At 37.4% G+C, this 16,926-nt stretch overlaps 1 protein-coding gene across 3 annotated transcripts; it reads left to right on the plus strand.

Annotated features, from left to right (window-relative positions):
- The first annotated feature begins 532 nt into the window (after positions 1-532).
- Positions 533-15,768, plus strand: LOC111603818. 3 transcript variants are annotated; one of them, XM_023321578.2, is made up of 4 exons: positions 533-789; positions 14,248-14,379; positions 14,899-15,138; positions 15,203-15,768. In XM_023321578.2, exons 1-4 carry the CDS (start codon positions 760-762, stop codon positions 15,413-15,415), a joined length of 615 nt encoding a protein of 204 aa, XP_023177346.2. In that variant the 5' UTR covers positions 533-759; the 3' UTR covers positions 15,416-15,768. The 3 variants fall into 3 exon arrangements, with proteins under 3 accessions (XP_023177346.2, XP_023177345.2, XP_023177347.2); XM_023321577.2 differs by lacking the exon at positions 533-789 and adding an exon at positions 8,402-8,573; XM_023321579.2 differs by lacking the exon at positions 533-789 and adding an exon at positions 14,132-14,164.
- Positions 15,769-16,926: the final 1,158 nt, after the last annotated feature.

The following is a 16,926-nucleotide window of genomic DNA, read 5'->3' on the forward strand; positions in this document are numbered from 1 at the left end:
ATCAGCCTAAAAGCTGTTGACAACTCAAATCGAAATTTCGCTAACTATAAAACACCTCGCCACAGCTTGCAGCGCATCCGTTAGTCTATCAAACTCGCTTCAAGCACTCTCAACACTCAACACTTAAAGTCATAGTCCCCTAGTTGAGTACACAGTGCGAAATGGTTGCGAAAAGGCAACAGTAGAGCCAACTGCGCACGCGCAAAGCCCAAGTATCTCACGGATGCTTGCTTAGCCAAAACAGCTGAGAGACGCGCTGAGCGCTGCGCTCTGTGTACTGAAGCCCAATGCCCCACCCCACCGCAGCTCGTCTGGGGCCCATGGCAAACGTGTTAGGCGGCGCCGAGTGCGAAACCCCAAACCGAAACTTAGACTGAAATCGAAAACCCGCCAAGCGACCCGCGCCCGCTGCGAGAGTCGCTTCGTTTCGGTGTGCTGTGCGCTGATTGCTGTTTGCTGTGCCGGCTTTGGCGTTGACCAGACTTATTTGAGTACCTGTAAGAGCCTCTCGAATACTCAGTTGCGAATTTCATACAAGCCGAAACGGTCGTGTGTGTAGGAGTCAGAATTTCGGCACATCAATTCGACTGATAAGCCGCAGATCCAAGCCAACAAACAGCAGCGAGTTAAGTGTTAAGAAGATTCACATTTAAATGGAAATTAGTCGAGTCAATATCACGTGAAGTTCTGTGAGCAACTCAGCGTGGAGTCAAGAATTGAACATAATCAAATAAATAGTTTACACAAATAGACGCAAAGATGATCGAGCGACGCAGTCAACTGGATAAGGTAGGCAAAAGTAAATGAATTTTCGGATTGAAGCTGAGCTAAGTACGGCCGAAACGCTCTAGGCTTAATTTTATAAAGCATATTTTAAGATATCTCAGATCTAACTTTTAACATTTGACTTCTGACTAAGGTCAGGATCGTAATTAATTAAAACCAAACCAACAAAAAGAAATCAATTTATCATAAAGCCAAAAAAAGACAATTTAAATACGACCTCAGCTATGATATATTGTATATGTGGAGATAAGGAAATTGGAATATTTAGATATATATACATTTTTGTATATTTTTTTGAACTTCTTACATTCAGCACTACTATTTTTATGAACAGCCGGTTTTCAATGCAGCTCTCTAAAACTATCAAAGGCAAATGAATTCTGGCCCAATGCAACGGAATTTCTTTGCAAGTGCCTTAATTGCTTTCGATTCTAAGCAAAAAGTGTGCAACTTTTTATTTCTAAACTGAAAAAGTACCGTTCAATTTAGCTTAAAAATTTGCGTAGTGCAGCACTACTATTTTTATGAACAAATGTGTATAAAACTAATTAAATTTGATTTAGGTTTAACAATTTTGATATTTGTTAATTATATTTAAAGACTGCTTTAAGTATGCAAAACAGTTTTAATTGCGCTCAGCAAAGTGATTCGTCTTTTTGCTTTATGCATACTTCATTTAGGCATCTTCACTGTACTGCCTGCTGATAAGCCGGTTTCGTATTATTAACAGTGTATATTTATTTTTTTGTTGTATACATAGTGAGATCATGAGACAAGAATTATGTTTCTCTTTCCTCTGTATCTTAATCTATAGCCGAGTCTGTACTTGGCGTGGCTTGGCTTGGCATGATTCAGTTTTCAGTTTTTCGTCTCTGACGGAGTTTTGAGCCATTTGCATTAGCTCATGATAATATTTCAAGACTGTGATAACTTTTGCTTTTGCTTTTGGTTTTACTCTTGCTTTTGCTGGATTCATCTGCAGGTGTAGAATGCTTTGAAATTCTAATTAATGACGTGCTCTGCTCTAGAGTTGCGTAACTTTGTGGCGAATCGCAGCAGCTGGCTGATATGAATAATTAATGGAACTCTGAGTTGATACGAGTATATATGATTAATTTGGCTATGCCCCTGCCCACCCCAGCTACAATGTATTAGGCCAGCTTATTTATACAAGCCCAACATTTATAATTATAAATAGCCGCCAGCTGAGCTCATTGAGAAGCCCGAAACGAATTTAAATTCTGTGCAGCGTCTTCACTTTACGACTTTTTTTTTTTTGCTGATCGATATTTATAAGCAAGATACTTTTTTATATCGATCTGTACTCAATGGACGTCAGCACGCGCGTCACTTTTCGCCATTATATTTTTTTTTTTCTACTTTTTTTGGACGCTGCCATTCACTTGGCTCTGACTGCCACTGTGAGCCATGTCACGTAAGCGTATGCACTCGATTTAGCTACAGCGCTAGGTAGCTAGGCAACAATTACTGCAAAGCCAGCCAATTGGAAGTTAGCATAAGTGGCTGCTGCCTGCTGGCTGCTTGAGGAATGCACGTGCCAAGCGTACGGGCTGGAGTATTCCACTTGATGCTCGCCCAAGCACTCGTCTTTGGTTTGTTTGCCCAGTTTGTTGATTTTAAATGAACGCCCGGCGTACTTTGCACAATTAAGCTAATAGGAAATAATCAGAGCCAGAGTCAGAGTCAGAGCCAGACCCAGACCCAGACCCAGAGCCCCGAGATGTAGAAAAGTCTGTCCAACAGCACGAATAGACACAGTGTGTGAGAGATGTGCGTACTTATAAGTGAGGGTACAGGCAAATTGAGTGGGAGGAAATTAGATCAGGCTAGTTGAAAGTCGCTGCTAGCTGATACCCTGCAACCAGCGGAGAGATGTCAAGGAAAGAGTATGTAATTCTATACATGTATATACATGTATTAGATTAGGGAGAGAATGTCACTTAAAGATGCCCTGCAGCCGGGGCCAAGCATAGATATATATTGTTTGAGAGAGATAGATATCTATATACTAAAGGTAATGGCAAATGGAGTGGGAAGGAAATAGATAAATATAGCTTGCAAGTCCGACTAAGAGATACCCTATGGTAAGAAGTAACATTGTATTATATGGTGTTAGAGGGGAAAACTTCCATAAGAAAGAAGATAGGAAAAGGTTAGCTTAAGATTGCTGAGGTTTGAGACAAACATATACCAGGGCATATGTTTGTCTCGAACCTCAATCATCAAGAAAATGCCAATAGATTTTTATCGATTTTGATGGCATAACAAACGAAGCTTGAACTCAGCTTAATTTTGCTCTTCAATGCCGACCCGAAACCTAAGCTTTAAATGGATCTATATTTGTGTTTAGAATATATGCTCATTTACCCCTGCTCAACGTCTATCATCTAGGGTATATGAAGAGCAACATTACAAGCACTGAGAGCTCTCCTTAAGATAGTCCAAAACGTACGCAGCTAGTAGACAAAGTTCATTAACCAAGCGCAAAGCAATTAAACAAGTCACACAACTAGATGATTGACAGACAGGCAGACAGACAGGCAGAAAGACAAGCTGGCCTAATCCCATCAGAGAAGTTGGCCAACGGCTTTTGATCAGATCTGAAGTTGATTTTATGAGAGGCCCGCAAAACAATGTATTGCTACACATTGATTGTTGGCCTGGCTACTTGTGTTTCGACTGCGGTAAAAACTTGTTCTACATAGTCTTTAAACTAAGCTCTATTAAAGCCATTTCAAAAGATATAATTATTATTTCATGTTTTTTTGTTGCCCAGCGTAAAGTTGTCTAAAGGCAAATTATGGAAAAACAATTGTTCTTAATGAAAAACATTTAAATTGAAACTTTGTTTATTAATTTCGAATAGCTTTCAATAATTAAATTCAAAAATATATCAAGTGGACGCATTAATTTATAAATATTTTACTGACATATTTATCACGTTTTAATGAGTTTTTTATATAGAAAATAAAAAAATAAAATGCATAATTAATTTGTATTAAAACATTTATTGATTTATTTTGCACGTGCCGCATATTAAACATTAAGCAAATTACTTCTTTTGTTTTTCCCCAGTCTTTATTTTACATATAGAACTCACTTGTTAGGCTCCTAGATTATTGGCTTTATACAAAAAAAATAAGAGATATATATATACAAATAATCGTTTGATATATTAATATTATTGGGTATATAGTCAAGGCAGCCCAATGTCGGTGTGAAGTCAAGCAGAAATTCTCTTGGAACTTATATTGCTTAGGCGAGCATCACGCAGTCGGCTACTAATTTGTTAGCTAATTCCTGATCGGGTTTATTTAAATATGCACATTAATTACGGTCTGACTGAGAAAAGTTGTACATAAAAGAATGTTTATGTAGACTTTACTATTGCCGGTGTACCTACAAATTGTTTTTTATAGCAATCTTTGTGTGTATATGTGTCTGTGTGTGTGAGTGTACAATTAAATTATTGCAAATTAATTACATTGATTATTTGGGTATTAAGTGGCTGTCATTTCTGTGGCTGTTGCGGCAAATTACGGCGTGTGCACATCAATCTATCTGCCAGAGGGCTGTACACACACACACAAGCACTCACACTGACACACATGTGCCTGTGTGTGGGGCGCATTTGATTGCTACTGAATACTATTAATTAGCTGCTTGATTTACGATACATTGATCCGCCTCCCTCTGCTAAAATTAACTTGGCGTAATTGTAGTTTCACTTTTTATTGAGCGCACTTCATCTTCATCGTACGCCCGTGCGATTAAAGATACTTAATGAAGTCTTTAAGTAGCAGCAATTAAGTGGTCTAAGTTAATTGAATCTAAACTCATTGTTGTTGTTATTTTATTTGAATGTCTGGCAACTCCACCCCGAATTAGAGCATTCCAAACAAAAGTGCAAAGTCGAGAAAGAAAAGCAAAACAAAAAACATAATCTAAAAATAACGAATATGTGCTTAAAGCAAAGACAAGTAAAGCCAGCAAAGGCAAACAAATGATGCAAAACAAATTACGAAAGTTACTTCGATCTCAACATTTTACAAGTTAAAGAAAACGAAGGGAACGCTAATAATAATAGAAATCAACATGTTCTACAGGCATTATACTCATATACATACTTACACACACACTGATAGATACATAGCTAAACACATAATCATTTATCTTCAAACAATTGCGCCGTGTTTCTTGCACGTGTTCGAGTTCAGGTTCAGGGCTTTGTAGAGTCTTTGCTGTTGGGCGGCTGAGCTGTTGGAGGAGTGGCAGTCAAAAACAAATCTGACTATCTGAGTTACAGTTCGCGTTTTTCCGCAAAAAGTTCACGTTCTGCGACCGCTGGAAAAAAGTATATGAAAAAAAAAACAACAAAAAGAACAGTATAAGTAAATCAAAAATAAACGCGAAAGAAAATAGCACCAAAGCAATGACAACAATACAAGAAACCGAAATGGCAACTGTGAAGTGCCAGCGGCAACGGAAGAGGGAGAGGAAGAGGGAGAAACTGAGCAGAGCTATGTAGAAGCAGACGCGGAGGCAGAGGCAGCTGCAGAAGTAGAGAGGCACCAGCGGCATAAGTAGAGAGGCAGCGGCAAAGCAATGAAGAGTCAGAGAGGCAACAGCAAAGCGCAAATGAAATAAAAGCAAAACAGGTAATAAAATATAAAAAGCTGACCGTGAGCAATGTCAGGGGCTCATGGCGCTTAGGCGCCGTTCATTTGTTTGTTGCCTTTGGCCTGGGACTGCGCGTAAGTGTGACCAGAGTTACGGTGCAAAACCGTTCGACGAGCGTTGGTACAAATTTATGCATTGTCAGCAAACGACGGCGGACAGACAGAGCTAGCAAGCGCATTAGAAACAATAGCAGCACGAGCAACTGAAACAGCAACAGCAGCCGGTTGAGTCAAATTCAATTTTACGCTCTATGCCGCTTTGTTATTTGGTTTCTAGTTCAAGTTTAGGGTCAATAACTGTCGATTGCATTTTAACTCACTTGGTTCGGTCAGCAGCTGCTACTGCTGTTGCTGTTGCTATTGCGGCTACTGTTGATTTACAATTTGTAAAATTGGCAAACAAACAGTTTACGAATATACATAGAAAATGAAATAGCGTTAAGCTGACTGAAGCTCAACAACGAAACTTATATACTCTTTCCATAGCTGCATAGTTTACAGTCAGGTTTTAAGATTCTCCCATAGTACATGTAGTTGTGTATGCTGTAGCCACTTCATCTTTACATGCAAATTGTTGTCAACAAAAAAAATACTCAAGAGTTTGTCGATCTATTCGTCAGCCTGTTTATCTTTATCTGTGTGCACGTAAGAGTGCGCTTTTGTTTATCTTTTTTGAGAAAAGGGCGCGCTAAGTGAATCACGAGTAAAGAAAATGCTTTACAATAGCAACAACAACAGACAGTTCAATGGGATTTACGATTTACGAGCATCTTTATTGCAGGTTCAATGCATCATCTATCTCTGTTTGCCAGAAATAAAACTGATGGAGATGCAGGTTAAAGGTTTGAAGCAAGTGGTTATATCTAGCTAGGCAACTTATTCTTTGAGTAGAATTGAGATATGCATGTATAAATATACAATATATGACAACAAAGGCACAAAAACCCGAAGATTTTTGAATAAGCATAGCAAGACTTAGAAAAAATATTTACAAAAATTCTTAAATTTACATATTCAAAAAAACTTAGATGATAAATGATAGACGCATAGAAATATAATTAATTGAATAGTGGATATTCCGCTTTTATTTCGCTTACATGTAAAGCTAGTCTTACTCTTAGTCTTAGTATGTTGTTTCTATCTATAGTAATCTTAACTATTTAGAATAGATGAACTTTAATCTTGTATAGTTGGAGAATGGAATTGAAAGAATATATAAATACCAGAGTTTACAAACTGAAAACTTTTCGTCTAATCAAGTTTGACGTCTTCATGAAATTTCATTACAATATTCTTAACGTTTATTTATGGCCGATGACGTAATTGGCACACAGCCATTTCCGTAATTTAAACAATTTCCCACCAATATGCTTTTTTCTCTTCGTTTTCGGTCCCATTTATAAGGTTGATGTCCTTTTTTGCCTAACTGGCTTAGCTGGCTTTCAGCTGTTTCCGGCCTTTATTATGCTTATTGAATTAAATTTGTGTGCACAACCTTTTCGCTTACTTTGTATTCGAATCCGTCCCACAAAATATGCTTGAAAAGGTTCTAGTAAACTTTCCCAAATAAATGTCATGAACAGATATCCCACAAGGAATATAACTTTATATATAAATAGGTGTTAAAAGATTCTTAATTTTTAAATTAGTGACAAAAGTCTATTAAGTATTGTTATAAATACTCTAAAATATCTTTTGATTTTGTTTGTATTAACGGTGCTATCGATAACTTTAAATATATCGAAATCGAATCTGTTAGAGTTCAGCAAAGTTTTATAGCAAAGCTTGAAATAAACTTGTGTAACTTTCTATAAATATAGTTATCTTTAACGATAGCCAATAATTATCCACTCGTTATAGATAGCTTTTAAGATTAACAAGCATTGCCTCAAGTATCTCTCTTAAATTATGATAATTCTCTGAAGTCATCAAAGCTCTCTTAAATAACTCTCTTTAATTATTAACACAGGGCATTTCCTAGTCGACTCCTTATAGGGTTTCTCGCTCATTTTGCTTTAGCCCCGTTCGCAACCTTTTTTAGGTCTGCTTCGATTATCGCATCGCATAATTAAATATGCAGCTACGCTCGAGTTCAAGGTAGTTCCGGTATGATGATGGTAGGCAACGTAAACTTACCTTGCTGCATATATATACATACATATATGTGTGTGTATATAGTAACTGTGGCATTAATTGTCGACCTCATCTGCAGCTTAATGATGGAGTAGCGTCGAGCGTAGAATGCGACTGACAATCTGATATTATCGGCTGGCTCTAGCTCAGGCTGTGGGCATTGGCTGTTTGGCATTGTGGGCGCCGAAAACTCGGTCAGTCGGGAGCTTTCAGCTTTCAAACGTAAGGTGAGCAACTGCGATCTGTAAACGGGTTCAGTGAACTTAGCCGACTTACAGATCCATTTCGAGTCACTCGCCTGTGGCACTGAAATTTATACAGACAAGCTGTAACCGAGAGCTGATTGTAGATATTAAGTAGCCGTCATGTTGTCTGTGTTTATTTTTTTCGAGGCTTAGTAGAGAAATTATAGATCCGATTTCATTAAATCGAATCCAGTAAGTGTGTCAGCCCAGTCGACGCCAATTGCGCGGAAAGCAGCCAATCCACTTTTTGTATAGCGCCCGCTGCCCGCGCTGCTAGCGCAGTATAACGGCTGTTAAACCAGTTATCTGCGGCGCTGAGAAAGCGGCTCAAAGAAATTCTCTGCGTCGACGTCGCTGCCACGCTCAATTTCCATGTGCAAGCAGCAGCTCTATGACTGTAGTGCAGTCGAGTCGAGTGTGTCTGTGATCAGCTGTCGCTTGAGCAGCTGCAGCAGCAGCAGCAACAGCAGCAGCTTCGGCTTCAGCTTCAGCTCCAGAACTGTGCTACGTGCTGAATATATGTAAGCAGCGCATGCGCTGCCCGACGTCAGTTGCTGCGCAGACGCGTTCATGTGCACTTCACGTTCACAATCGCCAGTTGACGTTATCGCCAAAGCTGTATCGGTGTCGATAGTGCCATTTGTACATTTACATATTGAGTAGCTGAATTGGCAAAATGGCAGCTCGCAGCGCCTATATCACAAACGAGGTGAGTTCTTCCTGCTTTGCCAAAAAAAAAGCAAAAACAAAAAAAAAGATAAAGCAAGAGCATTAAATATTTTATAGGTGGCCCCCTTAAAGGGGGGCTGCCTGTCAAGAGACACTCAAGAGGCAACCGCTAATTAGTGCTGGCTCATTAAGAGCCAGACACTGTTGAGCTAACTGAGCACTCGGCTCAAAAGCCAGCGAACAGAAATTGTCGGTAACTGGAGTATGCTCAACAGAACAGATGGACAGGCTTTGAGGCGCGCCAAATTCTTTATATTATGCATAATTAATATAGAACAAATGCAAACAACAGCTGAAGTCGCAGCTTCGCTCTTTGCTCTTCCCTCGTGCCCAAGCCCGTTTTAACACTTTTGCTTTTTTGGCTGCTCTGCTGCTGGCTGGGAAAACTTTTACCCCCAGCAGTCAAACGGCAAAAGTTAGCTTTATCTTAATAATTTGTACGAAATTAGTATTAATTTTGCAACAGCAAAACATAAACAGCTGCAGGCCAAGACAGCAACAACAAAATCAATAGCAATAGAAATGAAAATGAAAATGAAAATAGAAAGTAGCAAAAAACGTTGAAAACGAAAACGAAAATGGAAATGGAGCTCGAGGTGTTTGTTTTCCCTGCAGCAGAAAATATTAAATTCAAATTTCATTGAAATCACAATTAAGACGTTGCTGAAATGTTATCTAAATTGATTAGATTTAAGTGAAACAGCCCTAAAATATTAGATAGACAAACAAATTCTTTGGTCTGCTGACTGAGCCACGAGCAATAATTAATTTCTCTCTAATATTTTATCTATTGAACATTGAAGCGCTTGAAGTGGAATTGACTGTATTTCTCAAAAATATAATCAGCAACATTTATAAAAATACTTTAAGTTTAATTACCTAATAAACTCGCCGTTTTTGTTATTTTTCGTTGAACTTGAACTTCGTGAACTTTTGTCTGAACTGGAATCGTGCTTGCTTTTTAACTTTAAGTGAAATAATTTTATTTTACATTTATGCAGGTATATGTATATTAAATATACATGTTCATATGCATATATACATACATATATATACATACAATGCCACTCAGCTGAATAGGCTTGTCTTCTTCTAAAACTTTGAAACATTCTTACGAAAACTCCAATTTGATTAAAAAAAATTTGTTATGTTAAAAAATTAATCAGTTATGACAAAGAAAAGTTTCTGGGATATAAATTTAAATTTTATGTTTTATTAATTTTTATAAGAACATATAAAAAATTACTCTGCTGAAAATATTTTTAAAAAATCATATAAAGAATAATTTTTCTGCAGAATTTATGTAGTCTAGGTTAGATAAGATTAATTTTTAATGCCAATCAAAGTTGAGTTTCAACTTGGTTTTGCTCTTTGCGTTGACCTAAAGTTTGGCTCATGATTAAATAATAATTCTGCTTAAAGTTGTTTAACATAAGTTTCGCTTTGTATCGAAAGAGCGCGACGGGCTTAACTATCTAAACTAGCTTCTTCTAGTCTATAAGCCATCAATTCAGGTAAATCTAGAAATTTATAACATTTAGAGCAAATTAAATTTTCTATCATCAGCAGCAGAGTGTCAAACTGTAGCTATGTCTCTATTAATATCTAAGAACTTTATTATAGTTTCTTCGTCTCTATTTCTGAGAACTATAACTGTGGCAATAATGCAACTTTTCACACCTGCCGCATGCATATTCATATTAACTTAATAATAGATATTATGAATTGACTAAAGATTAGTTTAAGCTACGATACTGTAAATACCAATGAACACAAAGTCACGACTTCTACAGTTCATATAGCTTATCATATACGTAGACGATTAGTCATTATATCAGGCATGTCTCAATAGTAGAAGCACGTTGAGAAACTAGATTAAAGTGAATGAAATGTTGCCGAAATAATATTCGAGCTAACACGCGCATAAATACAAGAAATAAACATAAATTTGCCATGGGTTGCAAGTTTAATTGCCAAGTTCCGAAAATAACACTGGCCAACAAAATTGTGATGAAGTTTAGTTTTTTTTTTTTTACACTTACCCAAAGAGTTTCTCATATCTTAAGGAGATATGCCCGACTAAAGCTATTTAGTATAATCTTATGCTTGCTTGCCAGCCTTTGTTGGCTAGTGTAACTTGTGTTTGCCAACGTGTTTCCTCAGAGCTGCCCGAAAGCAAACGAGATTAAATTGATTTTTATGAGTTTCGCACCTAAACAAAACAAAATTTCGCTGATTGTTATTTAAAAATGCCTTAAAGCGTTTGCTGTTCTATGTGTGTGTGTGTGTGTGTGCGTGTGTATGCAATATAATTAACATTTATTGACAGTCGGCAAATAAAGATGAAACTTTTGCTGCCGCCACAATTTCTTTGATGAAAATTTATTCGCATAAATATGTGACAGAAATAATAGCCAAGCTATAGACGCAATAGATGAGCGGTGTGCCTGTTGCACATCCTAGCAGATCAGACTAAATAACGTGCCAGACAGCTATCTATCCACTTTGCATTATGTGTTTACCACGCGATTTTGGCTCTGTTTGCACTTTGAATATTTGCCAAAGTTTTTTGAGAAAGAATAACAAAAGATTTTTTGCGCGTTATGTAAACAAAATGTCACGCTGCCATAGCCAAGTAAACAGTAAACAACAGCAACAAAAAAGAACACAAATATAAAAACTCACACGCTGAAGTTGGAACAGTTGAAGAGTTGAACAGCTGCCCCCGACCACAACACTGCGTATGCGTTTCATATTACGTATACGCCCGCTGCAGCAAAATCATAAACGAAAACACTTTGAGCTTAGCCAAAATTTAATTTGCCCAACTCACAATAAATTGAATCTAAATACGAGAGAGACAAAAGCAACTCAAATGGACTTATATTTATGCCTGTGCTTGTGCCTGAGCTGTTTGGTTGAATAGTTTAGCAAAACAATTCCTCAGTGGCCAAGCCAACTGCAAGTTGCTTGCAGTTTTGTGAAGCTTTCTACAAATTCCGTTTGCTCGAACAAGCTGCAACGCCCTGGAAATGCCATTTAAATCAAACACAAAAGCTTTTTAATTAGACAAAACAGGAGACTTTTTCCACAATTGAGGATTGTTGAGCGAAAAAAGGGCATACGACTGCCTGCTCAACTGATTGAGCTCTATTATTTATGAATAATACTTGGTTATGCCTCGCACACATGAGCTGCAATCGTATGGCATAAATGCGATGCCAAATGCAGTCTTTGATTTCTTTTGCAACGTGTTCGAGTTGGCAGAGCCGAGCCCCAACTTTGTTGCCCACTTAAAATGTGCATAATAATAACAGAAAGCATGGAAAAACGCAGAGAACTTTAACACAAATGACAGACCCAGTGCTCAGAGGCAGACCACGCCCAACACCAGCAACTAACTCAATTTAGTCTTAAGCTCGCATACACAAATGTCAGCTGTGTTTGCTGTCTTCTGCTCGTTCATGAAATGCGTTGTGGAGTATATGGGCTGGGGGCAATGGTTTCTGCAGTTAGTTGAACTGTGGAGCAGTAGAGTTTTTAAGCATAGTCGTGCATACCCACTCGGGCATCTAGATCAGATATAGACTTTATAGATGCATGAGTTTTAAGAACATTTTAAAGGTGAACTCAATTAGCTGAAGTTGCTTTTCATCAATTTCATTGAATTACAAAAGTTATTGAAACTGAAAATTAACTTGAGCTAAAACTTGTAAAATTTTAAGTATTTAATTCTGAGAAGTGAAGAAGGAAAGATATGCAAACGGCTAGGGCTAAGACTCGATCAACTCGACCATTGCTGCTGGAAGAAATAAACAGAGCTTATGGGCTCAGTGCAATGTCCTTCTGCAGCTGACATAGCTTAAGTTATTATATATAAAAGCCACTTTAATACTGCTGCTATATTTAAACTTAGGTTTGAGTTGCATAAAGAGTAATGCAACCATATAAATATTTATATATTTATATATAATTTATACAATTTCTCTAAGTTTCTAAATTTTGTCCATATCAACTCTTTCCTTATGGCTTATAAAATTAAAGTTATAAAACAAATGAAACATCTAATATATTAATATACTCAGTCTGCCTACTCAAAAAGCTGTTAGCGAGCGAGCATACAGCAGTCGTGTATAGCCGACTTCAAAGTGTTTACAACTTTGTTGTGGTTATCACTTTTCTGTGTTAGCCCTGGTCAAGCATTGTCGCTTGAGTGAATCACACATTTTGTTTTCTCTCTCTTGACTTATGCAATTCCTAAATTAATGTTAATAATTTTCCCATTTAATAACTGTTCAATGCTCGTTTTTTCGCATTTATTTTGGGCTGTTTCGCTTTTGATTTGTTTTTAGTTTTTTTTTTTTGGCATTTTGTTTTGAAGCCAGCAGAATCTTTTGAACCAGCCAAGTCAAGGGTCAGGGCTGGCGCCAACATTTGCCTAATTATTTATTTAATTACCCGGCTAGAGCTTATGCTTTATTGTTTTTGTTTATGCGCCCGACGATTCATGTCAAGGCTGCGACAGAATCTTCAGAAACAACTTAAACAATTGTACAATTAGACTTGGCACACTTAGCCACGGCTTAGGCTGGGAAGGTCCAACATGACGAACTATGCAAAGTCAGTGCCGCTTGACAAATGCTCCATGCCACAGCGCGTGTAGTTGCAGCTGATGTTGCAAACACAATCAGTCAAATAAACTGCGACAAGAGTTAACAAACATAAACAAAAAGGCGTCCAAGCGTGAAATACTTATGTATATATGCAGATATACATATATATGTATGTTTGTTTTTTATATATATTATTATTTGACTGACTGCTATTGCATTAGATGGACCTATGAACTTGCTGTTGGCTTAAGCTGTTGCCTATGTATGTAAACAAATGTTGATACATTAAGGTGGCAACCACTAAAAATACTTAAAAAAGGCTAAAACATGTTTAAAAAAAATATAAAAAAAATATAAAAAAAATAGTAAAAAACATAAATAAACATACATAAATAGAACATAAAAATATAAACATTTTCGCTGGCTGGTTTATCGTATAGAAGCTGCTGCAGCGTGTTATTGCTCATACGCCGCTTGGTCACTCGCCTTGGCCGAGCGTCTGCTGTTGCTTTGGGACGGCTTTCGAAATAGATTTAAGTGCGCGGAAAATGTGCGGGCTGTGGAAAAACTTGCTGCTTGATACACATGAAGCAGCAGCAGCCGTAGCAGTCGCAGCAGCAGAGAAACAAAACTGGTTACGCCTGGCAAACGCCACGCGGCAAGTTGGCCTTGTGCTAATCCACATTTCAGAGTCCCAGCAGCAGTCAGCAATCGCAACAGCTGAAAAACTTTGCAACTGCGAATTCTCCACTGAAAACGTGCACACAAAATCATTTGGCTCACAGAACGTGGTTGACGGCTCAGTCGCAAAGTTGCGATCGGCATCAACTTGACTTTGAGTTTTTGTTATTTTGGTAATTGCAATTGCAGATCTTGTGCAAATCTAATTGCAAGATCAATGTGCCAGCTGACAAATTAAACGACAATTTAATTGCCGCCAATGACTTTCGACAATGATGTACGTTGAAGTGTATAAACATCCTTAATGGATATGCCAAATTAATCAAGCTGTTTACTTTTCCCTTCTAACGACTCTTGCAGATAATTATCACAGCCATGGACCGTTTTGTATGGTTTGTGTTGCTGGTGGTCATGACGCACCTGGTGACGGAATTTACACGTGTCACCGGCTATGCGAGAGGACAACGCCAGGAGCTGGTGCTAATCAACGATGTAAGTAGGAAGCTTCCATTCAAATGTTTCTAAAGACGCCGAGGGAAGTGCAATTTTTTGTAGCATACTTTTGAGCGCAAATAAAAATAAATCTAGAAATGTTTTATAGGGTATTAAACTTTGTAATTAAGAACATTTAAACAAGTGCAACCTCGACTTGAATTATGTGTTCTTTGCAATTATTAAAGTTTATATTAACTAATTGAGAGCTTTAAATATTTATGTAAATAATTTAGTAGGCCTTCATAAATAATACCTAAACAAATTTTGCAATTTAAATGCATTATGGCAATATATATATATCTACATATATATATTTATAAATAATTCTAAAATAAATTAATTGAGTTGCATTGAGAATAGCAATTAAGTGAGCTAATTATTCATTTATATTAATTGATTAATTAGAAAAACAAAACTGTTTTAATTGTGTTGCTATGAACCGTTTCTGCTTAACCAGAAATTCCCCAAACGCAGTTTCTATGATTTAATTAAAGTCTTAATTGTTGCTTATTTCAGACGCTGCTGCAGCCGATGCCTGTGCAGAATATGCTGCTCTATCCGAGCTACGATTATGCACACTCTGAAAGACCTCAGTCCGCAGTTAGCAGCGGCAATAGCATACAACAGAATGCCGCATTGGTACTGGGGAATTTGGGCGGCGGTGCGGCGAGTGGTGCCAGCGTTGCAGGCAGCAATGCAGCTGAAACGAGCTTCCCATTCTTCAGCCTGCGACCCTTAATCGACAGCATTTTCGAGGTAAGCTAACTGCTCGATCCAAGTGCGAATCGTAACCTAAACAACTGTTTGCCGTTCACTGCAGATTCCCATATCCACTTTGCGAGCCGTCAACAATATGGTGGGTCGCCTCACAGGCAGCTATCGCCAGGCGGATGCTGTGGAGAAATCGGTAACTATCGTCGCGGAGGAGCCACTACGTCTGCCAGCGGCTCATCCGGCAGCGGTGCCCAGCAAGTTTCGACTGTCCAGCACTGGCGCCGCTGAGCGTCATCAAATGCGCGAGGAGCTGGCGTAGTTGACGAGCCAAGCACAGCGCTTCACATTTAAATTTACGTTTTCGTTTACGTTTACGTTTACATTTATTCGTAATTAGTTCGTAATTCAACTTTGACCTTCGGCCAAACAAAGGGCAAGGCGCACACGTTTCTCAATGTTGTGAATGTTGTGTTTAATGGGCATTTCTATGTGTTAGCTACGACTCTTAAGTGTGTGTGAGTGTTTTTATGTGTATGTGCATGTGTGAATGTATGTGTGTTCTTCTTTTAGAGCTTAGCTTTTAGATGTTTTCGTTGTGATATATGTAAAGTCGTTGTAAGTCTAATTTAACTGTATTTATAAAAGAAACAAGTATAAAAAATATATGTAAAAAATGTTTATATAATGGAGTTTTTATGCGGCTTAAAAGTGTGTTCATAACGCGTTTTAACTGAAAAGTATTGTTGAAAATAAAATAATTTTCAACTTAACTGACGTTAATTCCATATCCAATTCAAATATTTAACATTAAAGTTAATTCCATATCCAATTCAAATATTTAACATTAAAGCTTCCTTTAAATTGCTGTACTAGATAACAAATTTGACGTAGAAAGTCTAATGAATATATATAAATTTATATATATTAAATGTAAAATATGTATACACATATACACGCATACAAGTATATACATACATACACAAAAGCCTTGCCTAATAATTCAATGGAAATTGTTGCCCATTATTTTGCGTGGCCATTTTCAGGGGCCGCCTAAGTGTAGGCAACGCTTTTTGTTTGTATAATTAATTCATGCAGAGTGTGGAGTAAAAAGCGTAGCATACTTTTGCGCGTCGCATAAAAATGTCAACAGCTTTTACACTGGAGAAAACACGAACAAAACGAAATTGGCGCAGCAAAAATGTCAACAGCCTACGCCTGTCCATATCAGCAGGGCGCCTGTCAGTCATCATGAAATCAATGTTTAAACATTTCCGAGAAGCCAATTTACTAATAACACCTAAAAGATTAAAGGCGTTGTCACAAAAATATATAGGAAATTCATTGAATACATTTTTAATGAGCTTTCATCTTCGGAAATATTATATTTTATATTTTATTTTTAATAATAATTGACGACAAATTGTGTGAAGAAGTGCTCTTTAAAAGATTAGACGAAAGCTGAGATGATTTCGTCCATTATCAAGCTTGTTTACAGATCTAATCAAAAACAGATCAAATAGTAATTATATATAAACAAATATATATATATATATATATATATATATATATATATATAAAAGCTTAAACTTGAATCAATTAAGCAAACACGTTTCACAAATTTACCAATGTCGTAGACTAACGATTAGAATTAAGTTGGGGTCGCACAGTTCAAACAACTGGAATTAATATAGAGAAATTAAGCTTAAATCAAATAGCAATTCAGGGAATACACGCGCCAATGAATCATGCGCCCAGCTTGAGCCTTTGTTGGCTGGTAAAATGGAAAGGAATTGGCTGCCGTCAAATTTGGCGCATTTAATTAGAATTATT

The sequence above is a fragment of the Drosophila hydei genome, unplaced genomic scaffold, assembly GCF_003285905.1.
Source record: "Drosophila hydei strain 15085-1641.00,03,60 unplaced genomic scaffold, DhydRS2 tig00008134-arrow-pilon, whole genome shotgun sequence".
Classification (NCBI taxonomy): Eukaryota; Metazoa; Arthropoda; class Insecta; order Diptera; family Drosophilidae; genus Drosophila; species Drosophila hydei.

Coding starts and splice junctions, on each gene's coding strand:
- LOC111603818 (XM_023321577.2), top strand. CDS start 8,541: ATGGCAGCTCGCAGCGCCTATATCACAAACGAG. Junction 14,380..14,898: donor AGCTGGTGCTAATCAACGAT/GTAAGTAGGAAG, acceptor TGCTTATTTCAG/ACGCTGCTGCAGCCGATGCC. Junction 15,139..15,202: donor TAATCGACAGCATTTTCGAG/GTAAGCTAACTG, acceptor CGTTCACTGCAG/ATTCCCATATCCACTTTGCG.